The sequence below is a fragment of the Penaeus monodon genome, chromosome 17 (assembly GCF_015228065.2).
Source record: "Penaeus monodon isolate SGIC_2016 chromosome 17, NSTDA_Pmon_1, whole genome shotgun sequence".
In the NCBI taxonomy this organism is placed as follows: domain Eukaryota; kingdom Metazoa; phylum Arthropoda; class Malacostraca; order Decapoda; family Penaeidae; genus Penaeus; species Penaeus monodon.
In genome coordinates, this window is record NC_051402.1 from 2,064,186 (window position 1) to 2,091,506 (window position 27,321).

The 27,321-nt window shown below is 38.1% G+C and overlaps 2 protein-coding genes across 2 annotated transcripts in view; one reads left to right on the forward strand and one right to left on the reverse strand.

Moving 5' to 3' along the window:
* Positions 1-7,177, forward strand: part of LOC119583452 (ATP-dependent RNA helicase TDRD9-like) — a 27,106-nt gene extending 19,929 nt beyond the window's left edge. Inside the window, 11 exon segments of the mRNA XM_037931937.1 lie at positions 1,196-1,263; positions 1,601-1,733; positions 1,902-2,033; positions 2,271-2,405; positions 2,879-3,021; positions 3,254-3,388; positions 4,260-4,395; positions 4,494-4,600; positions 5,890-5,956; positions 6,083-6,124; positions 6,126-7,177. Of these exon segments, the coding sequence (XP_037787865.1) occupies positions 1,196-1,263; positions 1,601-1,733; positions 1,902-2,033; positions 2,271-2,405; positions 2,879-3,021; positions 3,254-3,388; positions 4,260-4,395; positions 4,494-4,600; positions 5,890-5,956; positions 6,083-6,124; positions 6,126-6,224 (1,197 nt within the window). The 3' untranslated portion in view covers positions 6,225-7,177.
* LOC119583453 (transcription initiation factor TFIID subunit 8-like) lies at positions 6,984-26,785 on the reverse strand. Its single transcript, XM_037931938.1, has 7 exons — positions 26,508-26,785; positions 16,993-17,114; positions 16,563-16,717; positions 16,071-16,228; positions 15,689-15,822; positions 7,388-7,471; positions 6,984-7,146 (listed from the first exon to the last, which is right to left on the reverse strand). The coding sequence occupies exons 1-7, from the start codon at positions 26,662-26,664 to the stop codon at positions 7,120-7,122; spliced, it is 837 nt and encodes a 278-aa protein (XP_037787866.1). The 5' UTR covers positions 26,665-26,785; the 3' UTR covers positions 6,984-7,119.
* Positions 26,786-27,321: the final 536 nt, after the last annotated feature.

Sequence of the window (27,321 nt, forward strand, 5' to 3'; positions counted from 1 at the left end):
CCTAGATTTTTTTTTATTTTCACACCAGTATATTTTTGAATGTTGAACTAAAAAAGAAGAAGAAGGGGGGAAAAAGAAGAGATTTTCCAGTTGATATTTTATTAATACATAGAAAAATAAAATAAAAATAAGTAAGGTGCAGTATTTTTATAATTCTGTTCTGATTTAATTTTTGGACATGCTACAGGTATGCAGAGTGTGCTTGCTTTGGACTTTTTTTCACTTTCAGTTGCAATTTTTTAAAGTAATATAAAAAAACACACTTTTTTTGTTATACATACCCTTTTTTGCATGGAACATGAATGATAAAAGCAGGGCATTAACCATGTCAAATAAATCCTTGTCCATAGCTTGTAAAATTAAACTTCATTGTCACTGTAAATTTCCCTCATCCATGGATTTATATTAATGCTATTGATCCAAAGTATTTATTTTCTGTTACTGAATACAGTAGTTATCCATAAAAGCTTAAATCTGTTCCTTTTGTATACGTGTAGACCCTGCTCATTGCCTCAGCATTGCAAATTAGGCTCAAGAGACAGCAATTTCTATGCTAAGATTTTTGTTTTATGGTTTTTTAGTAGAACAGCTGCATTGAAATTTAGTTGAAGGATTAAAGAAAATTGATATTTAAAAAAATTTATAAACAAAATAGTTGTATAGAGGGCTGAAGTTTGCAGTTTTGCTGGTGTTACATTCTCAGAGTGTGATAAAATCAATGTGTCATTGATCAGTTTGTATTATGTTGGTCATAGATTTGCTAAGTACATCTTCATTTCATTAATATATACAAAATTTAAAATCACAGCAAAGAACAAATAAATGTTTTTTTTATGTAAAACAGTTTTCACATTTCATCTTCTAATAAAGAAAATCATAAACATAAAAGTGTCAGCTACCTAGGTTGCTTATTTTACATTACTTTTGAAGTGATAGTGGTGAGCAAAATATTTCTTGGTCTTAGAATTATTATTTCATTGTTTTAAATGATTTAGTCATTGCTACATGAATTAAAAGTGATGAAGCTAAATATATGGTATATGTTTTTTATTTGTTATATATTAGGAAGACAGTGAATTCATAAGATTTGTGTGAACTTGCAAAAATATGATTTGGCCCAGGATCTGTATTGAACTACCATTGTCAAAATTTTATTGGGCGAGTTCAAATGCAATAAATCTGACTTGTATTCCAGGTCTTTTTTGTTGATTTTGGGAACACTGATGTTGTAAAGGCTGTGGAACTAAGGAGAGTGCCACGGAGGTAAGAGGGTGGCACTGATTCATTGTAATTTAGCATGGTTTTGTCATCACAGTATGTTTTGCAAATTAAATGTATTTCTGAAATTTTAGATATACTTTCACCTCAGATGCTAAGAATACAAGATAATATTCACCTTGAAATTGATCTTATTAAATATTATAAATCAATATATCTGAAGTAAGTTCGTAATAGATTTATAATCAGCCATGTTATATTTTGCTGATCATTATCCAGAATGATAATGGGTAAAGTTATTTCTGAAACGTTCTGATAATATTACATGGTTACTTTCAAAACTTTTTCATACTATTGTCAGTCTGATTAATGTGTTTTACAGTTTGATGTTGGCTGAGATGCTAGCAGTTGAATGTAAATTGGCTCAGGTTAAACCAGCATCTGATAACAAATGGCTAGATGAAGCTACAGAATGGTTTAGAAACCACGCATTGAATAAGGACTTCATTGCCCAGGTTAGTCTCTGTCTCTGTCTGTCTCTGTCTCTGTCTCTCTCTCTCTCTCTCAGGTTTCTTAGACTTTAAAAGAAGATATTGCTACTTTTTATTTACCCATTGCTGCCAACGTTTTGTTTTGGGAAATGTTTTTACACGTATTCAGTAATACTATACAATGCTTTACAGATCTACAGTGTTGTGCATAAAATCATGAGAGTAAAGTTAATGGAAGTGGAAAGTGGAGATTTCATGTCCATCAACCAAAAACTTATTGATCTTCACTATGCTGTCAAAGCTGAGGAGTATTATCTTTCCAAGGTCTGTGTGTGCATGCTTCCTCTCCCAAATATTTTGAAATGAAAACAAGTTCACTGCATATGATAAAGGCTAATTTTTTTAGCAATATTCAAATTTAAATTTGAAGGAGTACTACATCCAGGGAATTCATTAGTTTTTCTAATTTGTAGTTTTAGTTACATAGAACAATATTTTGTGTTACCTTTCATTATCATTATCTTCATATTGTAGTGATAATTATCCTTTATCTGATTTCAGCAAAATCATGAATTGAGATCCCTCTGTAATAAGGAAGCTGAAAACACAGCCCTCGATGACATGGGACATCTTTCCCAGGCCCTTTCTGTTTCATCCCTGGAACTAAAATTTGGTCCAGCATCTTATGCAGGAAAGGTTAGCTAGAACTGTGAAGAAACAAGGCAATAAGAGCTGTATAATTGTATTGTATTGACAGACAGAGACTGAGACACAGACACACACACAGACAGACTAGACTGACAGACAGAGAAAAGGAGATTGTGAGAGTGAGAGAGATTGAAGAGGGTAGAGACTGTTTGTATTTGGGTGAGATTGTGAGAGTGAGTGTGAGCGAGAGAGGGAGAGAGATATCACTCTGAAAAATGTAATCTAGAAAACTAGTGTGATGGTTTCCCATGATTTTTTTTTTTTTTTTTTTTTTTTCTGCATTTGTAAATGAAAATCATCCTTTGATATATTTGTTCAGTCACCTGTCTTGACTAGTTGGATCCTGGTGTGTCTCACTGCCTGTACATGACCTAAAAGCCAGGCATTAGTATGCTTGAAATTATTTTGAAAATGGGAATGGTCATTTTACTAATTCTGACTGTACCATGTTATTATCATAGGCAAAGTTACAAGGTCCAGAATCTCCACTGCTGTTACACTTTGTGGCACTGTCTCGCATGGGATGCACTAAGGGAGTGAAGATAGAACCTTCATCAGTCAACTCAACTGCATTAGACCTTGAGCCACAAAACCCCCATGATAGGTAAGGCTCATATAAAGTCTTGGTGCCTTTGATGTGAAAATAACTTTTTCTTCTCCATGTCAGAGAAGCGTTGTTGTTGTTGTTGTTTTTTAAGTTAGCAAGTTATCATGACTTGAAGATTTATTTATTTATATGTCTAGTTTTTTGGCTCTTTGTTTTCAATTGTACCAGAACAGCTTTTCTAATGTATAGATAGTTATTTTATAACTGATGAAACTAAAATTTTACACAGGATGATAATTGCTGCCTTTGTGACTTTGAACCCCACCGAGACTGTAACGACTTTGCATCACACAACAATAATGCCTTCTGTGCCTGGAATTCTATCACTCTGCCTTCTATTGTTTTGCCCAGTGGCAGAGCTCAGGTCAGTCACAAACTGTTACACATTTATTTATTTATTTTATTTTTTATTTTTATTTTGATTTTGATATTCCCTGAATGTGCAGCTACAATTTAAACCCAATATTGACAGTTGGCATCTAAACTTATCATAATGGACTGAGGCCAATGATGGTATCGGAAATCTCTAGGAATCACTGACAACGGTGATTTCTGACAACTGTCCTGGCTATAGGCTTGGCCCAGCAGATATGAGTTAAAAGTTGGACTAAAGCCTTGTTTTTATCTCTAATACTGAGAAATTGTGTATGCTGCAGGCAAACACACATGGAGTGAGGTAAATGTGTGCTCCCTGAGTTTGGTTTTTCTCTCTAGTAACTGACTGCACACAATCCCCAGTTCGGTGGGATGGAAGCAGTTAACATTGGGTTAATAGGTTAAAAAATATATATTCAGATATAGGTGAAAAAGGAGTTTTGTAAACAGTAACACATAAAATAATATTTCGTTATCAAAACCCTATTTCAAAGAAAGTGTGTAACATCCAAAAATATTTAAATTTAGTTTTTTCATTTACCTTAAATACAGTAAACAGGGATATAATTTTCATTTGTTTTATCCTGCTATGGCTTGCAAGCTATAAAACCATAAAACTTCATCTTTCTTGTTTTTACTCTTTTTGTATTGATGTAATTAGTTAGTGATTACACAGACAAGTCTAAAAATGGTAAACAGATAGATACAAGATACAAAAAGTAATGGATTTATATTTTATACATAAGATAGTATTTCCATTAACAGTCTTTTTCTGTAAATGTATTTGAAATGACATTAGTGCACTTACGTTGTTCAGACGTCTGTTTTGGTAAATGCTTTTTATGTATCTATAAAAACAGAGTAAACAAAGAAGGGACACTGTACACAGGGGCCCTGATTGGTCTTGGTCATGATCCTGATGGAAATGCAGTATACCCTGCTGATGATATTGAAGCTTCATTTGATATTCACTTGACACAAGAGGATTTGGTGTTGGTAAGTAAGCAGATCATCTATTTAAGCTATGGGGTTCTTGATAAAGTTACCTGAAATTGTTTTGACCAAATGACTACAGCTGATAATTTTCCTTGCAGATAAATGGAGTACGATTCCTTATGAATGTAGTACTAGAGGAAGGAGAAAATGTTGCAGATAAAGTTCTTATCAAAACCCAGAACAGAATGAGGGAATTGCTTCTTCAGTAAGTATATTAACCAAATGCCACTGGAAAAAGTTTTGTCTTTACACATATGGCGTCAAGAGCTCAACCGCCAAGGAGTCCGCTCCCCTGATTTCACCTTTCCCTTTGGGTTTTTTTTTTTACTTATGCTATTAATATTGCTGTTGCTGTTATAATTATAGACATAATTATTATGTTTTTGAAATCACTAATAGCAATAAAAGATAAGAGAAGATAATCAAGGAAGAGGGTAAAGAGGCGAGATTGGTAGTACTATTAATTGGCTCATTGGTAGCATGTACTTGTGGAGCAATCTGTGTAGATACAATTATTAAATTAGACTCACAGTGGGGATAGTGTGTACTTACATGCCAATCCTGTTGGCATCAGGTGAATAATGTATATCTTGAACAGGTCACATGCACAGCCGTCATAACAAACCACTTGGTCTGTGGGGTATGGCTATACATGTGGCAATGCGCTAGGGCATGGGGAGCAGAAAGTTCCGCTATGTGTAGCGGACTCCCACTCCCAGTATCTGGACGTTACCAGAAATCAACAGAGTTTATGATGCTGACAGCTTTCTGATACCCAGCCTCACTGGGTTAAAGTTGTTTTTCTTCTAAAATTAACTTCACCAAGGAAACACAAAAAACACACTGGTAACTGTATATATAAATTACATAATTAAAAACAATATGACGATGCTCTGAATGCACAGCAATACTGGAAGGGAACTGAATGCTTTTAAAAGCTCAGATGTAAGGGGGTTAAACAGTTATTTTACATTTATTTAAAACATGTCTTCACATTTATTATTCAAATGATCTAGTTATTTAAACAGTTATTTATAGAAATGGTTCATTTCATTTTTCCATAAATATCAGTATAGATTTTTAAGCTTATTACATTAAAACTAGGTAATAACCCCTTTTTTATTCCCTTTTTATAAGATGGATAGAGAAGGGGGGGCTGGAAATGTATGGTTCTCATAACACTGTTATTTTATATGATTAAATGTTTTCCATGTATATGTTTATGTATGTAGGCATGTATGAATATATATATATTTTTTTAATATTTATATTTATAGATAGATAGAAATATAAATATTATCATTATCAATATTACTTTGAAAAATTATTGTTTTTTTTTTTAGTTTAATTATTATTATTATTCTCATCACTTAATCATCAGTCTAGAGAGTAAACAAGGAGAGGATACACTTATAGAGTTGTATAATATCTTTTCTATAACAGTCAATAATGTGATAAAGAAAATCTGTTAATTTCAAGAATATATTCCTTTAGGCTGGTAGATGTCAACAGAGGCTATCGTGAACCAGAAAGCTACCACTATCCATATCAGTGGCAGATGGTAAGTCACAACAAGTCTTTGTCACATTTGTTGCAGTATCATTCTTTCTTTATATGCTTCCATGCCAACTTTTCTATAAATGCCCCAGTCCGTGTCATTGTCTTAAATTCCACATACAACTGACAGGTACCAAAGGAGGAGATCTTACACCCTCAAACTGACGTAGCCCTGGATGAGAGCGTGGGTGCAGTCTTTCCCCTTCACTGCGGCATTTTCCTACAGCCAAGTGAAAATCGTTATGGAATCTCATAACTCTCCCTTTGTGTAAGGTAGGAGAACTGATTTTTAAATCAAGAGTTGAAATGCATCGTTAATCTTACAGCACCAAGGTTTGAAGATACAACTACATGATTTGTGTACATGATGTTAATCAGCCCTTTCCTTTTTTGTCCCAAGAGTGTAAAATAATTTACTCTTATATCATAATTTTTATGAAAGTCAAGGCAGTACTATAGTGAAAGTATGCCTTTGCCTTTGATAGGGGAGTGCATGGAGTGAAAAAATCATTACAAAGAAAGAGGAAGTTGAACAAGTGTAATTGTAGATCTTGAAATAAAATGCCAGCTCATGATCTGATCTAAGCTAGTATGATTGGAATGAGGAAGATACATAATGTTTTCGAGATGATATACATATATTATTTGAAGATAATTCAAGTATTTAAATCACCAAGTTATGTGAATAATTTGAAAATCTTGTCTTATTTAACCTTAATGGTTAAACACCCAATTATTATGTATATTATTTGAGAAGATATATTATTTTCTTTGCTACATGCAAAATGCTAATAACAAAAGTGTAAGTGAAAAGTTCAGTACAATACTTTTGTAAATTGTATACCTTTTATTTTGTAAAACCCAAATAATAACTAGTGTTGAATTTACCTCCCCAACTGAAATTTTCAATCAAAATAGAATTTTGTTCAGTTTTAATTGTTTGATTTTTTTTGTTCATTACCTGATTTCTTTGCACTTTTGACATTAAACAAATAAAAATTGGAAAAAGGTTTGAAGTCAAAGGTTCTCAAAAAATTGTTCAGGTTTTATTTTCTAATAGGGCATATCTATGTTCAATTGAACAAAGTTCTATAATTCCTTTTTTTAGTTTAGTTTTAAATAACAATTATTAATGATTTTGAAAGCTACAGCTCCAAAGCCTCTGCTTCAGGGAAGATTTTGTGCTCTGTTCTCCTGTTCAGAAATAAAATTTTCCATAAATATAGTTGTATGATTCTACTTTCAAACTCCCTTTCAAGAATGTGTTTCATATATACATACTAAGACAAGTTATGATATTCATTTATAATTATGTCACACCAAACCAAGTAGTCTACCTATACATCAGTTATATAAAGATATTAAGAAACATATAAGTAGAAAGTAAGATGGTAAATAGGTATGATGAAAACAATTCCTTGCAGGTTACACTTACTTTTGGCTTCCGTGGCATCTTCACTGGCCTCAAGTAAGGATTATCCAACTCTGTTTCTGGGGATTCATTACTTCTGTCTTTTTCCTGTAATTGTACAAGGTTGCGAGTTAATAATGATATAAAATGATAATAATTATAGTAGTATAGCGTGCTAGAGTGTCTGCCTGTTCATTGCTAGGGATTCCAACATGGATGGGCATCCAGCAAAATATGATAGTTTTATGGTGTGTGGATAGGTAGAACAACTAGGTATCAGTAAAAATAGTGGAAGAGGAAGAAGGGAGTGAGTATGTGTGTTTTAAGGCAAAAAGAAGTGCGAACAGTTCTGCAGTAAGGACACTGGATTCAGGAGGGAGGGGGTGTTTGAAATTGTGAGTTGGGAAGGTTACTGCGAAACTAGCACTGGAGGTGCGGAAATGGGTATGAAAGACAGTGGGGGGGGGGGGGGTTCTGATTTTGGTGGGTCAGGGAAAACAGGAGCAAATACAGGGGTAAGGTATAAGCCATGGAGACAGAGTGGATGGAAAATGGAAGAGGTCACAGATGGGGAAAAGGGGAATGGGAGAGGAGGGTATCCATGCGAATGGAGAAAGGAGAAGGTAAACGTGGAGAAGAAGCAAAGGTAGGAAGCAGGGATCATGGGATAGATAGTTTATTGAGGGAAAGTTGGTGGAATTGAGCATAGCATCTGAGAGAGAGATGGGATGCCTGATTCAGTGTACAGGCTTTCAACTGGAGAGGAGGGGAAGGCACCTAGGGCTAAGCAAAGACCGCAGTGGTGGACTGTATCAAGATGAGCAAGGAGGGAGGCTAAGGCAGAGGAGTAGATATGGCATCCATAATCAAGAGTGGAGAGGATCAAGGTAACATGAAGATGGAGTAGAGTTGCAATCTGAGCCCCAGGATATATTTATTGGGTTTCAAGAAGGGAGGATAAGAGCTTCTTGCCAATGAGGAGGAAAATTCCTAACGTCCATATGTAGTTGAAAATAGTTAATAGGAAGGATAGAGAGGAAGATGGAAAGTATTGGAGCAAAGGATAGGGTGAGGATGATGGGGGTGCATTCCCTGATGGTCTTAACCCATTGCCAACGGGTGGCATGTACGCACGTGCCATGGCATGGCGGGACCATCTGCCGGGGGCACGTACGTATATGCCATAGAGTATGTATGGACATGCCATGAGTTTTTTTTTGTTACAATCATGGCAAAAGATTATTTTTCTGCCAGTGAAAGTGTGATTAAGTCGGTTTTAACACTTTCTCATTTTTACCATGCAAGAAAAAGAAAAGAAAAGAAAAGAAAGAAAAAAAAGAAAAAGAAAAAAAAAAAGCAACAAACCGACAATTTCAACTCCATGATGCCGCACACTGCTTATTTTATCCGGACTATAGACCGAATAATGATCAATTATGGAGTCTATATAACAACAAAAATACCCTTCAGTCTCGATTTATCAGGAAGTTTGGCAAGTAGAGACTTTAAAAAATAATGAAAACTGAAAATACAACATATCTTCGTAGTATTACGAAGAAACGGCATGGGATGCTGGTATTTGGCATGAGTGGTCACGCATGCTAGGGCGACGATATAAGCCCCCGGCAGCGAGGCCCAGGCCACTATGACTACCCGTCGGAAAAGGGTTAATAGAAGAGAAGTGTTCAGAAAGGTGAGAGAGAGTCACCTAGTTCATCAGCAGCTTGGAGAAGATCAGAGATGAGAGTATCTCGAATATGGAGGATGGGGGGGATGTTTGCCTGATAATTTATGGATCTGGCACTAAACAGTTGGGATAGATGTACAAGATGTAATTGAGGAAACAATTTCACCAGCTATTTGTTTTACTGTTCATGATTGTACGACAAAGACAAGCAGATGCTCTTTTAAAGGAGATACAGAATGATAGTTGATTAAGGGTGCCTCGCTTGTAGTGCGGTAACTTCCAGGTTGCACGCCTTAAGCAAAGTGCTTTAGTGCAATCGGAATTCCACCATGGAACACATTTAGTGGTATGATTTCTTGAGGTTTGAGGAATAGTTGTATAGGCAGCTCTTAGGACTGTAGTTATGAAATATTGTATCATATCTGAAATGGATCAGAAAGGGGCTGGGGGGGGGGGGAGGAATAGCAGAGAGTGAAGTGAAAGTATGCCAGTCAGCTTATCAAAGCACCAGCATGGGGAGTTAGGAAGTGGTACAGATGAAGTAGGAGAAAAGAGAACTGGAAAGTGGTCAAGAACTGACTAATGGAAATCTAAATGAAGAGAAGGCAATCACAGAGAGAGATCAATGCATGAAAAAGATTGCGTGCGTATGTCAGTGTGTGGGGCAATCTGTATTAAGAATAATGTGGTCAGATGTGAAGAGGAAGTGTTCTAGGGATCGGCCAAGGGAGTTGGTGATAGAATCACCCCAAAGAGTGTGGCAGCAGTTAAAATCACCAACTATGAGGAAAGGTGGCTGAAGTTGGAAAATTAGATTTTCAAAGGCAACAAAGTCAATGGGGTGGGAAGGGGAAAAGTAGACTGAAATAACTGTGATCCAACGGCGAAGAGATGCAAATAATTTTGCAAGGGACAGTGGTTTGGAAGAGAGGTATGACATAAGGTGTTTTCTGATGGATAAATATAGAGAAGATATAAAAGGAGTGTGAAGAAGAGACAATGGTAGTTGGGGATTGGTATAGGAGGATGTGTAAGAAAAGTCTCTTGGAGACAAATAATGGATGGGTTTTAAGAAGAAAGAATATGATGAAGGTCAGGTCTATGAGAATGGAAACCATTAATATTCCAATGTAGGAGAGCTATACTTTAGTTGATCTGAGTGATAATGGTTACAGTGCATATTAGAGAATTTGAAGGGGAAGGAGCTAGGAGATGAGATAAGATAAGGAATGAGAGGGGGAAGGTGGTGTTGTATCAGGAGGTGGAGGATCTGGGGAAGGGCATAGTTGTGACATAAGGGATTCACATGTGTACCCAGGAGGGAGTGGAAGGGATAGAGGGGATGGAGGGAGGGTTAGTGTAGGTGGAACTGGAGCTCTAGGGGATGGGCTGTGTTGAGAGTAGGAGGAAGAGGTGTAGGGGAAATATGAGCAGGAGGATGATATCAGCAGTCACTTTGAGTGTGGAGGGAGTGGGAGTTGTGGGATTTGAGGGTGGATGAGGGGTTTCAGTGTTACTTTGGGACTCAAGTAGATAATTTTGAATATCTTCAAGAGTTTCTGTAAAGGAGTTGGTTAGGGAGTTTTGTGAGACAAAGGTTTTCTTATGAAGGGGGAAGAGGAGACTGTTGTCTGAGGAGTAGTGGCAAAGGTTGGTGGAGGTGAGTGGGAGAAGAAGGGGTGGAACGTTTAGTCTGTCTTCTGCAGGTAGTACGAGAGAGGGGAAAGTGTTGGGGCTGCAGTAGAAATTGGAGTGTCTGGGTTTAGAATGGCAAAAGAATTTGACTGGGGAAGATTGGAGGTAGAAGTGGGGAAGTAAGATGTAGGAGGGATAGGTATAGGGGAGGGTGTAGGAACATCTTGGGAGGGAGGGGGAGGCACAGAGCAAGTGACATTACTAGAATAGGGAGTAAGAAAAAAAAAAAAAAAACCTGGTCAACTTGGCTTCAAGTTTGAATCTGAGAGTTGCCACCTCAGATTCAAATTTGTAGGTGGGGCAGTCCCTGTAAAAAAAAATATGGGGGCTGCCACAGTTGGCACATATGTATGACTGTGCAGAGCAGTTTGATCGAGTACAACCAGGTTAGGCACATAGAGGGCATCTGGCTGTGGAATGGCAATGTTTGGCTGGATCTCCTAAATGCCAAGAATTTTGGCACTGACGGGGAGGAGGTTGATATGGTCGGACAAGGAGGGATTCTCCACCAATATAGACATTAAAGGGAAGGCTGTCTACAGAAAATAATTTGTTATAATTTGTTATGATGCCCTCTGGGAGGAATGGAGTAGCACTGTACTGATATTGCATCATAGTCCGTTAGATATGAATGATCGGGTTGGCTACGGAAAGACATCTCCTGGAGATTGAAAGTTGACTTGGGTGCTTAACGTAGGTTAACGAGTGTTTGAATTGGTGGGGCTATTTGAAGAAGGGGCAAGCCTTATTGCCCCTATAGGGTATAACATCTTCATTATTGGCCATGGTAAGCCTGGAGTATGTTGGGGAGAGAAACAGTCCACTCCTTAGGATTCCTTGAGGGATAAGGGCTAGACAACCATGCAAAGTTCTTGACCCCTCCCCCCCTAAAAATAATAATACTAAAATACTAAAATGATAATACTACAATAATAATAAACTAAGAAAATAACAATAAAATAAAATTATAAAATTAATAAAATAATAATAATTAAAATAATATAATTAAAAAATATCATAGTCAAATAATAACAACATTAATAATGATGATGATAACAATAATAACAATAACATAAAATGATGATGATCATCATCATCATTATCATGATCATCATCTTTATCATTATCAAGGGGCTAATGCCGATGGGGTGCATGACCGCATGCACCCTTCACTTCCAGCCACGGGGGTCCCTCATGGCGAGTCTCCAGGCAGGTCCTCGGCCCATCTCTAATTCCTCGCGACAGGTCTTGTCGAAGTGCCCAAGCTATGACCTCCTAGGTCATCTCACGGGCCTTCTCCACCCAAGATTCTCTCACAAAGAGACCTGATGGGCAGGGTCATCCACTGAGTTGGCAATCCCAGATTATGCAAGTAGCAGGTCCCATGCCAGTCTCACGGTGCAGCTGTCAGTTAGACACACGGTCCTGCCAACTGTACCCCATGATCGGGCGAAATGACTTGTTACAAAAGGCATCAAGATGAGACTCCAAGGCACTAGATAGCGTCAAGGTTTTGCTTCCATAGAGCAGCAAAACTGGCAGTATCAATGCCTTGAAGATGCATAGCTTGGTCCTTCTGCATAGGTACTGACATCTCCAAATGCTCTTGTTGATTGAGTTCATAGCTCCAAACTAATCTCTCTACTGACTTCTTGGTCTGACAGCCCAGAGATATGGACTATGCTACCAAGGTATGCAAAACTCTCTGTGACTTCAATGTCCTCACCACAAGCATGGATCGACTGAACAAGTTTCCCTAACAGGCCCCCAAAGTCCTGAATCTTGGTCTTGGTTCAAGAGGCCTTTAGGCCCAATGGCTTTGCCTTATTGTTAAATGCATCAAGAGCCGCCACCAGTGACTTCAGGGACTCAGATAGGATAGCAACATCATTGGTAAAGTCAAGGTCTGAGACCTTGATATTGCCCAGTGTTGCTCCACATTGACTTTGGGTAGTAGCTCTGCTCATTATCCAGTCTATGCAGGTGTTGAAAAGTGTTGGTGCAAGGACACAGCCTTGCCTCACCCCTGAATTAACAGGGAAGTTTGACAGGCCCCCAATACACTTATACAGGACTTTCAGTACTGGCATACAGGCTTGCTAATAGGTCAATAATCTGTGTCGGAATTACTCTGAGTCTCAGAATCTCCCATAGCGATTCTCAATGCACCAAGTCAGATGCCTTCTTGAGGTCGATGTATGCAGCAAGCAACCCACGACCAAACTCACGATGGCCCACAATTACTCGAAGTGCTAGGATACAGTCTACTGTGAATCCATACTGCTCTGGTCTCTAGTGTCTTAGAAGGTGGTTGCGGATCCATTTCAGAAAAATGTGGACAAAAATTTTGCCTGGTATGCTGAGAAGTGTAATGGCACTATAGTTGCTACAGTCCCAGTGATCCCCCTTCCCCTTCCAGAGAGGGATGACCATGCCCCTCAACAGGTCAGGAGGAATGGTACCAGACTGCAGTCAAGACTGCTTGCAAACCCTGTGCCATAGGTTCACCCCCAGCCTTTAGCAGTTCAGCAGGGATATCACACATGCCTGCAGCTTTTCTTTTTTTTTTTTCCCCACACTTTAGCTTGGAAATTGCCATCCTAACCGTTAGAGTAGGAGGTTCCTCGCTGATGGATGGATTTGGCACAGGTCTTGTGATACCACTTGCTTCTTAGCTAACTGTTGGAGGGTCTACCTGGTACAACTGCTCAATACCCAACATGATCTGAGATGATCTGCCCATCCACTGAGCAGACTGCAGTCTTCTGCGAGGGGGGCTTAGAGTTCAGCTTTTTCAGGGCATGGTAGGCAGGGCAAAGAAATGGCATTCAACCTCCTCAGCAAGATTCCTGATGAACTGTTCTTTGTACCTTCTCAACAGTGTCCAAGCCCTATGCACCAAAGAGCGACGCAAGACCTGATTGCCGTTCAGCTGAGCCATGCGATATGCTTCAGTGGTCTCCTGAGTCTCCAGGGAGATGAAATTCTGCCTTGCCCTCGGGGGTATGCCAATGGACTCCTGCGCTGCTTCGAGTGTTCCACTCTTAAAGAACTCCCACAGAACAAATGGGTCTGTCAGGTTTTCAAGTTCTGTAAATCAATCAGAGACTGCTATGGTGAACCCACAGGCACACTTCTCCTCCCTCAGTCTGTCCAAATGAAACACCCTAGAGTGGTGACTGAAGGGATGAGGAGTTTTGAAATGGACCTGTAGGGTAACCACTACTAGCCTATGGTCAGTGCCACAGACCTCAGCACTCTGGTAAACCCTGCAATTCTGGAGGATCCTCCATTGCGTGCTAACAAGAATGTGGTTGATCTCCTTGGCCACTGTACCCATATCACTATACCATGTCCACAAATGTGGGTTGGAGCACTGATACCAGGAGCCAGAGATCCTCATTCTCTGGGATCTAGCAAAGTCCCGGAGAAGGAGGCTGTACTCTCTGCTGGGATTAGCTACCGAACTATGGGGGCCGACAGACATCTCGTAGCCATCTAGGTCACAGCCGGATACTGCAATGAAGTCACCCAGAACAATGCGAATATCTCGCCAGGGGCAACTCTTTTACAGCAAGTTTGCATACATTAGTAAGAGCATACACAGCAATAAGAGATATGAAGCCAAGAGCATGCTTCAGTCTCAATGCCGTAATGTGCTCATTAACAGGTGTTACCTCAACTACCGAGGTTTAAGTCGGCTGGAGATGGCTATGGCTAATCCCTGGAGGGGATGACCATCACTGCGGCCCGACCAGTATTAGGTGTACCCACCCATACAGATCGGGCTGCTGCCAGGTCTTCTCACCTTCGAGGGGGCAGCCACCTTGAATCCTAAATGCTCCAATTTACTTTGACAGTAGAGGTAACTGCTCATCCTGGCGCAAAGACTGGATGTTCCAGGCGCCTACCCGGATAGCTCGACTGAGGTTAAGCCTCGGGCAGTCACCCTAGGTGTACACCACCTCTGCCTCCCTCGCCAACACTGTCCCAAATAAAGGGGGTCGGCAGACTGTGGAGCCCACTGTCCGCCTGTGGGGTTCCCTAGGGCTTTGCCCCACAAGCCTCATGCTGGGTTGGCGCCTGCCGGGGCGCAGGGGGGACAAGTAACTCTCGTTCCCATCCTACGCCCCAACATTTGCCCTCCCAACGGGCCCCACACCCTGCCTTGTTTGCTGGGTGAGAGGGACTGTATATCCATTTACTTCAGTAGTTGCCGGTTAGTTATCTGGGGGGGGGGAGGAGTGCTGGCAAAGCCCACCTCCCCATAATAATAATAATAATAATAATAATAATAATAATAATAACAACAAAATAAAATAATAATAATAAAAACAACTTAGGAATGCCAGTGAGCAGGCCTGAAAATTCTAGGCAATGCTGCTAACCTTCCCCATCCAATACTGATGGTGATATTAGTGTCCATTACAGGAATCTGTTATATTATGATTAATAATAATAATAATAATAATAATAATAATAATAATAATAATAATAATAATAATAGTAATAATACTAATATTATTATTATAAAACGACAACAATAATAATTATAATACAAGAGTAACATCTTGTTGGGTTGAACAAATTGAACACTACAAGGGAATGAATAACTTTGTATACCAATGACCAATTATGTCCTGACCAGTGTTCAGCTAGGGTAGATTCATCATTATAAACTGGAAATGGTTAGTTTACACTGTGGGAGTGCATCAGTAAAAATTAATTAGCATGATGCAAAGTTGTGTGGATTCTGAACCATTAACCATAGGTGGCTTGATTACATGGCAAGGGAGATATTGAGTGTATAAAGAGACTGCAGACTAGCCAGACTGGGTCATACATGCAGCCATTGCATGAAACATATAAACCCAACCCATGGCCCAGCCACCTGTTTAGGAATCCAACAACCAACAAAGTTTAAAGGAAACTTCTGGCCATACCTGGTTGCTTTCTCCATCATCCTGACTAGTCTTTCGCTTCTTTGTCCATGTTCTGTCTTCCTCCTCTTCGAATACTTGGTCTCGCGGCATCAGGGCATCCAGGTAACACTTTGGGTTTGGATCAACACCAACAACTATGAAAGAGATGAAAATATGTATAGAAATACAGAGCTCATTCATCATTCAACACAAAACCCAATCCATCACTCCCCTCAATCAACTCACTCACAAAGTATAAATACAGTACATATAAATTCCAATAAATACATTTTCAACCCTACAAAAAGCAATATGTTTTTTATATCTCCATTCTCTGTATATATGGTAAGAGTAAATTATAACCGAATTTTAACTCTGTTTAGAATATATGCCCCATCCTTACGCATAAATTCCTTGTCCTCTGGGAAAAATAAGCTCTGAGTTTCTCTTGTCTTGGCTGCAAACTTGGTCAGAGCTCTCTCTATGTCCCTCTTCTGTGTTGCAGCTTTTTCTCGAATTGCCTCGTACTCAGTAACTGGCTGCTTGTATGTATGTGAGAAGCTAAAAAAAGAAAGTTTAAAATTACCTCAGGAAGTCAATAGTGGAGGTATAACCTGCACTTCCCTCACAGTATTATCTTCCTTATAAATGCTCAATTGAGAAAAGAAATGTATAGGATTCCTTGGATATTATTTGAAGTCTGAACAAGATCTAAACTAATTACATACATCAATATTTATTACCAAAATTAATTCCAATTATATTTCGAACATTTCAGTGGATATAAATTTAGTTAAGCGAGAGTCAATAGTCACATAGATAAAGACCATAAAAAAGTATTTGAGATAAAGAAAAAAAGAAAGAAAGAAAAAAAAAAATAGTAACACAACCTTACCAGTATGTATGCGTATCTGGGAATGGTGGCAAGTGATCAGGAATATGAGATGGATGAGACTTCTTGTCTCCAACTTGTAATACATTATGTTGTTTGAGATCCACCTGATGAGCTGGAGGTGTGATAACAACTCTATTTGGCCTCATCTTGTAGGCCTTTAAAAACAAGAAGAAAATATAGTTGTCGTTTCATGTTAAATACCTCCTTAACTTGTATTTTATTACACATTCTGTGGTAGTATGTAATGCTAAACAATAATATTCTTGCTGTTAAAACTAGTATATTTGAAGGAAAATCTTCTTTAAAAAGGGAACTATTCAAACTGGAGCAACGCAAAAACAAAATTGAGATTAATGGCAATCAACTCTAATAGAAATAACGATGGAAAAAATTTAAATTTCAACACTGATCTCATACACTTCATACTCACTTGTAAACCCTCCATGGTTATGCCCAAGTCAACCAGAGCCATAATAATATCAGCTATTATAGGTTCTGTCCTATACGCCAATTCAGAGTATCCTTTGCTCTCTCTTCCAATCTGACTTATCACTGCAAAGAAAATACATAACAATTTAGTACCAATTCCAGTAATTTTGGTGTATTATTAACCCTTTCCCGGCGGGTAGTATTCATTGGCCCCGGCCCCGCTGCCAGGGGCTCATATCATCACCCTAGCATGCGCGACCGCTCATGCCCAATCAAAGCTTCCCTTGCCTTTTCTTCGTAATACTAAGAGCCTATGTTGTATTTTCAGTATTATTATTTTCTAGGGTGTCTATTTGCCATATTTTCTGATAAATCAAGACTGTAGGATATTTTTGCTGTTATATAGACTCCATAGTTGATCATTACTCGCTCTATAGTCTGAATAAAATAAGCAGTGAGTGGCATCATGGAGTTGGAACCGTTTTTTTTTTTTTTTTTTTTTTTTTTTTTTTTTTTTTTTTTACAAGATAAACTTTAGTTTCAACAGGTTTATATTATCACTTCCATATAGATATAATTTTATGTTCAGTGTTTTTATAAATACGTGATTATTTATTTATTTATTTATTTATTTATTATTATTTATTCATTTATTTATTTATTTATTTATTTTATTTATTTTTTACCAAAATACATATCGGTATTTTCACATGGTTTTACATCAACACTTCATGAATACTATATAATATCTCTGGCCAATGTAGTCGATTACCGATGTAACTTTTTTTACACTAACCTCGGAAGCCCGAGAAGCCTTTATGAAATGCATAGTATAGGAAAAATGAGAAAAAGTGTTAAAACTACTGAATTACATTTTTTGTGGCAAAAAAATAATATTTTGCCATAATTGTAATAAAAAAACTAATGGCATGGCCATACATACACCATGGCATGTACGTACATGCCACTGGCAGATTGTCCAGGCATGCCATGACATGTACATACATGTCACCCGTCAGGAAAGGGTTAAAGTTGAGTTTGTGTGTGAGGTATACTCTGAGGTATTTACAGGATGTTGCAGATCTCAGCCATGGGTTGTGTAGTGTAGATGTACTGTATTTGTGTATGTATTGGAGTACCTTGCATTTATTGGGCTTGAATGTCTTTTACCACATGTTTTCCCAGTGTTCAAGTGTGTCTGTGTTCTGTTGGAGGAGTCTGCAGTTGTCTTTGGTTGAAATTTTTAGTAGAAGAGTTAGATGTAGATAGTGGAAGGTCATCAATGTATAGAAGGAAAAGAAGGGGACCAAGAAAAGTGCCTTGCATTATGGAGATATTCTTTATCACTCTAGGCCTTTTTCTATGGTTGTCATAGTGAATATTCTTTTACCTTTTTTCTTTTCTTATCTCTCATGTTACTTATACTTTACCCATCCCTTTCCGGATGGGTCATGTGTACAAGCGTTGTAACATACCGCTTGGTCTGCGGGGTATGATTGTATGCGCAGTGAACCTCCAGAGCGTGTGGAGCGGGATGTTCTGCTTCATGTAGTGGACTCCTGTGCCCAGTGTTTGGCCATTGCCAGAAATCACCAGTTTATTACACTCAGAGATTTCTGTTTCCCATCAGTGTGGCATTAATGGGATGCTACTTTAACACACACTTTAACACTCGGGCAGCCAGTTTCATTACACACAATTATATCATCTAGTATTACAATTCACAATAAAAAAGACACATAAACATGGACTTGCTTGAGACATGGACTAGCATACTTACAATCATGTACAAGATTGTAAACAACCTTAATGACAATAGCAAATAAAAATACTTAAAAGTGGCATATGCATGTAGTACACACAAAATACACACAGCAAGATGTTTCTTACATATTCCACCAACACCATCTCTTACAAGCACTACTGAAACAGGCTACAAGAACATTTACAACCTTCCTAGATAAACTAAACAAATATCTAACAAAATAATCACCTACACAAACACAACCACCGCCACTAGCACCCCAATCCAATGACAAAGCATAAAGAAAATGTGTTCTGTGCCAACAAACAACCCATGAAGAGAGAGCTTGTAGACTTTGCTGGCAATTTACTATCACTGTTGGGTACTCTTAACTCAATAGTTGTGGTATTAAAAAGACTAATGGCCAGGAATGCAGAGATGCTATTGGAGTGCAATGGCAATTTTCCTAGTTTGAACTAATTAAATGTTTCCATTCACTTGTGTTTAATAGGAACTCCCTCCAATGAGCCAATGGTGTAAGGCATTGTACAACAGCCACCATTGCATGATTTCATGCTATCCACATTTAAAGAATTAAACATGCTACAGTGATTGCAGTATTTCTACTCAGCATTAAGTGATATCCCCTAACTCTAACCAGTATCACTCATAAGCGTATAATAATCACTGGTGGCAAAGCAACAAGAAATCCAGTACAATGTCTATCTAGTAGTGAAGTTGTGTGAAGGTGGAGGAAAAAAAAAAGGGGGGGGGGGGGCACAATTGCATTAGTCTTAAATTGTGTCTTCAATAGGCGCATTTTTGATGGAAAACACAAGCAAGCTATGGGGTTTGGTTTGGTTTGCCTTGCCAAATTCATTCCTCATTCCCTTGGGTGACAGAATTATTTGCAGAAGAAAACAGACGGATAGTGAAGTTACCTACAAAGAAATCTTTCCTTATCTTGGTTTTGAATAAACTGAAGATAAATAAAAATGTCAAAAAATTGTTTACATATGCAGTCCAAATATTATGAATAACTACAAGAAAAGAAAAAGATTAAGAAGAAGAAGAACACCAACACCAACAGTATAAGAGCATAATATCTACTGTTCATAATAAAAGATGTCTTTCACACTGCGAGTTTAGCATGGAAATAACAAAGGAAAATAAAAATGTACGTCAAACTTCCCTAGGATGGCAATAACACAATTATAAGTAGCTAGTACTTATCTTATGGTGAACAAGAAAATTATTAATATACCCCAGATAATTCTTTTGATTGGAACAGATAGATAACAACTTGCTAGTTTTATAACATAATTTATTGCCAACAAATAGTAAATTATCAAGAGTATTTTATTGTAATTACTCATTTCTGTTGGTAATATTGGAGGTTTGTTTACTATTATGACATCATGAAACTATAGCAAGCTTCCTCTGGAGGTCGTTTGAAAATGACCAGATACCTGAGCCAAGAAGTTCTGTCAAAAACAAATATGAACAAGAAGTTTCAAGATGTTTCAAGAAATCTTGATACATCTTGCTGTCAAAAATGTACATTATGATAACATGTTTCACATGAGTCTGGATAAAGCAGATCCAATATAATTACGAGGGAACAAGTTGAGCTTCTGGGTCGGTGTGGTAAGGCAAATCAAAGCCTTTACAAGATATTCTGCTTTAATATAGGCTAGGTCATACATCTGCGTACATTCAGCCCACGGTCTCTCTCTGCGCTCCTAACCAAAACAAAACCTGTAAATGTGACGCTCGCGAAGCGCAACATCTCAGATAAACATAATGAACATTTCCCCTCTCTTTTAAACAAAATAAATGCTTTCAAAGTTACACCACATTATATGGATGCAAAAACATAAACAAATTTTTTTTTTTTTTTTTCATAAATCAAACCAACTCGGATCCACTTTATCATTGTAAATATCCACTTTCAAAGACTTTAGCTATTTTCATAGGGTTTACTCCTTTTTTTTTGTCAATACATCTGCTAACTGTGATTTAGAATCCACCCAAAATATCTTCAACTCTCCACAATGAACCATCTCTTTGAGAATAGCTATGTCAATGCTCAATCTCTTTTCTGAAACATTTTTCACTGAGTATACATTATCATAAAGTGAATGGTTATCTACATATAGTTCCACAGGTAATTTTCTCTCTTCATCATATAATATTTGAGATAACATATTTCCGAGATAATAGGCCATATCCACTGCCTCAGCAGCTGCTAGTGTTTCTGCAGCGAGAGTGCTTTCCACAACTCTGCTTACTTTCTTTGCCTCCCAATACAAAGGACAACTGTTTCCATTTTCACCTACAAGAAAAATCACAAATCCCCCAGCACTACTATATCCATCAGGGAGATTAGCATAGGAAGCATCACTGTATACAACTAACTTATACTTGCAAATGTCACCAAGTTCTGGAAAGTACATTGAGCTCTCAAAAGTACAAGCTTTCCTTAGACACTTATTTGCTCTAATCAGATCTTCTACTTTGAGACTATTTACTTTACAGCTAAGTTCCAATACATCATACGTTAAGTCAGGCCTTGAATTAGTACATAACCATCCTAGTTGGCCAACTAGACTCCTAAAACTCTCCTTTTCTTCTACATTACACTCCATATTCTTGTTTAGTCCCCTCACAGCACTTACTTTTATGGATTCTAAAGATTTACAATACTCCTTTTGATGCAAAGTAACACCATATTCATTCTGTACAATATCTAATACAATATATTTGAAAATAGTATTACTTTGCTCCCTAACCTGAAAATTATTTCTGATTTGGGTAATGACCACATTTTCAAATCTTTCTGTTCCTCCCCATAATAAATCATCTACATGCATTAAAAACATGCCACATAATTCTCCTTCATAATACCAATAGAATGCAGCAGGGTCAGTTTTCACCTCATTACATCCCATCTTCAACAGGAAAGTTTTAACAGTGAGATACCACTTCCTAGCTGCATCATTAAGACCATAGACACATTTTTCCAATTTCCATAACACAACCTGCTTCAATAGGAGGAACAAGATACACTTCACGCTCAAACCTTTCACTTTGTAGGAAAGCAGCCTTAATGTCAATTGAATTCACTGCCCACTATTTGGAAGATAGAATAGCAAGAAAAGTCCTAAAAATTTCTTTGCTAACCATAGGAGAATCTGACTGAATATCCCCCTTTTCCTCAAAGCCTCTGGCAACCAGCCTTGCTTTTATTTTATTTTTCTTATCATAATGTTCTTTTTCTGTCACTACCCATCGAACTGACAATGCCTTTTGGCCCATGTTTGGAACTTCCTCATATACTCCAAACCTTTTCCAACTTGTCAGTTCTTCTTGTTTTGCTTTTTCAAGTTCCTGATTTTTCATATTTTCACAAGCCATGACTGCTTCACTAAGTTTTTGCACTTCATTCTCTTCCAATATTGGTACCCATTTTTCTACATCTTCATTCCAGTTGATGGCTGATATGTGTCCATCTTGATTCTCAATATTCCTCCAACTATTATATTTTCCTGTAGATTTTCCAGCACGACTATGTATTGTTACTGTCTTCCATTCATTTGACTCTTTTGGTAAGAATTTCACTCTTTGTCCAATCCTTGGAATATTCTTAACAATTATAACATCTTCTTTTGTTTTACTACAATTTTCATTCTTTATATTATTTCCCGCTGAATTTATAACTGCTTCTGTCTCTTTCTTCTCACTCCTAGCTTTTTCTTCCATTTCTCTTTTCTGCCTCACCATATCAAGGAGAGCATTTCTGCCTTCTTCAGTATTTCTATCAAAACTATATGGAACTTCTTGAATATGTGTTTCATGCGCTCTTACAATATTGGATCCATATTTCAAAATTACTGTTTTTCCATCCTGACCAATGACTGTGGCTGGTCCTTTCCATTCCTTTTGCTCTTCTCTCTTAAAATAGACTTGACTGCCACTTCTAGGGACTCTACCATTGGTTCTTACTTTGTGTCTTAGAGCACGTCGTATTCTCTCAGAGGTTTCAGCAGCAATAAAAGCTTTTCTTGCTGAGTGACTAGCATTGATGTGCTTTGCAACCATTTCACTAGATGTTGTACCTTCCAGTGCTGGGAGTTCATCACTCATGGTACATGGCAGTTTGGGATTTCGTCCATATACAAGCTGATAAGGGCTAAAACCCCCTGTCATCTGGAGACAATTTTTAGCATTGACTGCCCATGCTAAAGCCACTTTTAAAGACAATTTTGGTTGCTCTGCCATAATCTTTACCACCATTTCATCTATAATTGCATGATTCTGTTCACAAAGGCCATTACTGAAGGGTGAATATGCTGCAGTATGCATCACTTGAATGTTCATATTCTCACACATTTCCAGGAATGTGTTGTTGGCAAACTCTCCACCATTGTCACACAAAAATTTCACAGGAGCTCCTAAACCAGTCCCTAACCATGTCTCTATAATTTTCTCCACTATCTCGTCGGGTTCTTTGCTTTTTGTCACACATGATTTTGAGAACCTGGTTGACATGTCCACCATATGTAGGAAATAAATCTCTCCTTTCTTATATTCTTTTAGGTCTATTGCCACCACTTCATTGAACTCCTTTGACATATTTACACTCACAATTGGCCTTGATTGTGTCTTTTTATACTTGATGCATATTTCACAGCTATATGACACCTCTTCAACATAAATTCATCATCAATACCTGCATCCTTCAACAGCTGAATTAATCTCTTGGAAGTGGGATGACCAAACTGTTGATGTAATTTTTCAATCTTCTTTTTCTTTTCTTTATCACTAAGTCCTAAAGTTAACATTATTTCTTCGGTTTTCTTCCAAGCTTCCTTCTCATCCCTTAGTGGAAGGCAATAATGACCTGAAGAAGTGCACCTCAATTTCAACTCTTTTCCATGTATTACTGCAATGTCATTTTCTAAGTCTAGTTTCATCTGTGCCCTCTTCATTGATTTCTTGCTAAACAGAAGGGGAATAGAACAATTCACAACATCGGCAGTTATATTTGCTCTATCACCTATGATGTTCACTGGAAATTTCACCTTCTTCATTGACTTAAACACATTACTGTCACCAAACTTAAATGTAGTTTCACTTTCATTTTCTTCTATTCTCAATTTCTCTTCTTCTGATAAAGTTTGTATGTATGATTTCAACCAATCAATACCACACACAGTAGAACTACATGCTGTGTCCAGTATAGCATAATTTATAGTCTCTGTCATTAACACTGACATCATTCCAGGACTGTCAACCACAGTATATGAATCTTCCTCCTGTTTTGTTTTCTCATTTGTAGTTTTCACATACACATTTCTCGGACAGACTGGAGACATATGGTACTCTGATCCACAGACATAGCACTTTCTAGTATTTCCATATTTGTCAGCAGAATTTCTTTGTTCATTTTTCTAAGTTTTATTCATCATATTTATCTTATTTCCTCTTCCTCTGCCTCTAAATCTACCACGTCCTCTTCCCCGTGTAACAACATTCACCTCCTCAGTGTTAAATACAGGTTCAGATTTTACAACCACTGCAGGAATTTCACTCCCACTACTCCCTGAAACTGCACCCAATGACAGTACTTCTTGACTTCCAAAAAAAATTCTTAAGGGCTTGCTGCATGGAATCAAACATCCTATCTGGATCACTGAAGGATACTGCTGTCAGCACTATTTGTTTGTCTTTAACTTCTAGCCCTGCATTGTCTAATAGCTTGAATGCTAAAATACACTTTGGTATACTCACTTTGTATTTGCCCACAAATTCCAAAATGTACTTTTCCATAGTGTCTTCTTTTTCTCTTTTGTAGCTATCAAATCTTGTCCATGCCTCGTACGCTGCTGACATCTCGTCTTTTTTGTACCACTTGTCCATGTGTTGAAGCAAAACCTCCATTCCATAACCGTTTGCTAATTCTTCCGATATTCACTTCTTCAAAAATCTTGCCTCTCACCTCGCTTCCTTCCAGAAATGACAGGGATACAGTCACAGCTTGTTTTTTCTTCCCTATGTTCATGACAAGCTGTCATGCTTTCAATTGTTGTTTCCAGTGATCGTAACTCTTGTTTTCGCCGAAAACAGGCACTCTCGCCCGTCCGCCATCGTCGTTGCCGTTCATATTTTCTTCTTGTATCTTTTGAAATACTGAATGATCTGCTTCGCCTTACCACCAACCACGCTCTGCTACCATTTGTTGAGCTTCTGGGTCGGTGTGGTAAGGCAAATCAAAAGCCTTTACAAGATATTCTGCTTAAATATAGGCTAGGTCATACATCTGCGTACATTCAGCCCGCGGTCTCTCTCCGCACTCCTAACCAAAATAAAACCCGTAAATGTGATGCTCACGAAGCGCAACATCTCAGATAAACATAATGAACAGAACATATCCTATTTTGAAAGCAGACATTAAATAAAATCTAAACTAACAACAACTACACCCTACTAAAAAACATATACACACAAATTTTATTATAAATATCCCAGGCAATCATATATGATTTTTTTCTGGGTGACAGATCCTCTGTAGAAATTTGTGAACTTTGGGATTAGGATGCAACTGCTCAGTCCACTGTACAAATTACTAACATATCCCTGCAGTGATATATAATATATCATCAAACAAATAAATTCTTATATACAACTTTTCCAAAATATGAGCTTTTATTAATTTTAATGTTTTGGAATTTTTTTTTTTTTTTTTTTTTTTTAATGAAAATTTGTAATGGATGGAAGGGAATTAAAACTGCATAATCTGATCAAAGTTAGGCTATAAAAAACAAAAAGATCATTTGATTTGGGATCTTTACGCAAACTTAAGGTAAATTTGGAAATGACACCTAATACTGATTTTTTGGGTGAAAACTGGGTTTTTCTGAAAGCTTTTTTTGTTTCAAATTAATCTAGCACTCATTTCAGTAATTTAGATACTGCAAGCACATTCATAGTAAATACGAGGCTTTGTCCCAAACCCCCTGCCTAGACTGCAAAATCTTTACCTCATATGATCTAGCAAGATAAGAGACTAGGCAACTACCTTTTGGTGATATATAATTTCAGGGAGGGCCTGCTGCTGCTTATAATCCACGTTGTCGCTGATGCCAGGAATTGCAACCACTATCCGCTGCTCTTTTTCATTAATACCATGATATTTTGCATGTTAAAGAAACAGCACCTTATACACAACCCAGCCATGATGGAACTGATTTGAACTTCAAGTGACTTCCTCTGTATCAAGCTTTTATTGTTATGTGATTATCTATAACAAATCTTGTTGGCTCTTAACAGACTGGTCACTAGTGGTTATTATCACTTGATGGCCAAATACAATTCCAATTGGCTCATTTGGTTTCCCTTGATTAGATCATCCACTACAATAACATACAATTATTTTGCTATTTCCTTGTTTCTGTGTCATTTTTTCTTGCTGCTGGAAGAGTAAATGTCATGGAGCGCCTGGAATAATTTAGCTTAACATCCTCTCTACTTCACTTTATTGTTAGTTTGCAAATGAAGTAATATAAAACGTTAAGTTCTATTGCATAGCAAGATCATATTCTTCATTTCTGGTATTAGGAGTCATTCCCCAACTGAGGATTTTGTCCTGAGTTACAGCACCCTACTCGTCCACACACACAGCACGTCCATACCTTACATCCTAGACCTCAAAACAGAACTGAACTCCCAACAACTCGATATCTACATTATAAAAAAAAGCATCATCTTACAGCTCTGCATCATCTCCACAAGTGTCCCCAGGGCGGCCTTCTCGACGTTCAGGAAACCCGACTCCTGTATAATCCCCGAAACTGCCGTCGCCAGGATCTTCCTCCGCGTATTCACACTCGCGATGACCTCTGCGGTGCTCGTAGGAAGGGCTGCCATCGTCTCTGGTAGGGCTGGAGGAAAAAAATTGAAGACCTTTTCGACGTGTTCTCTTTCTTAGACTTCAACGTTAACGCGGAGGGACGGTCTGATCGCCCTCGGGTTTGTTTACGTGCGAGCGACTCCGTTTTCTGTCGCGGGGGAAGGGGGGACGCGTCTGTCTCTGAGGTGAGTTTAGTACGGGCGAGTGTTCATAAATATATATGTGTGTGTATATGTACACACAGACACACACACACACACGCACACACACACATACACACAGACACACACACACGCACACGCACACGCACACGCACACGCACACACACACTTCTTCTTCTTTGAGCTTTGCGAAGTTCTGGCTTCGCCCGGGCCTTTCACTTATGGCCCGGCCTGTGTTAGCTTTTTAGCTTTAGCTTTTTAGGGGTGTCACACGCACACGCACACGCACACGCACACACCACACACACACACACACACACACACACACACACACACACACACACACACACACACACACACACACACACACACATACACACACACACACATATGCACACGTACACGCCCACGCACACACACACTGTAAGAGCCGGAATGATGGGCCCTACACGAGTATGGTAGGTGGCGAGCTTAGGGTGTAAGGTAGACGACCAAAGATGTAATGACTCCTTT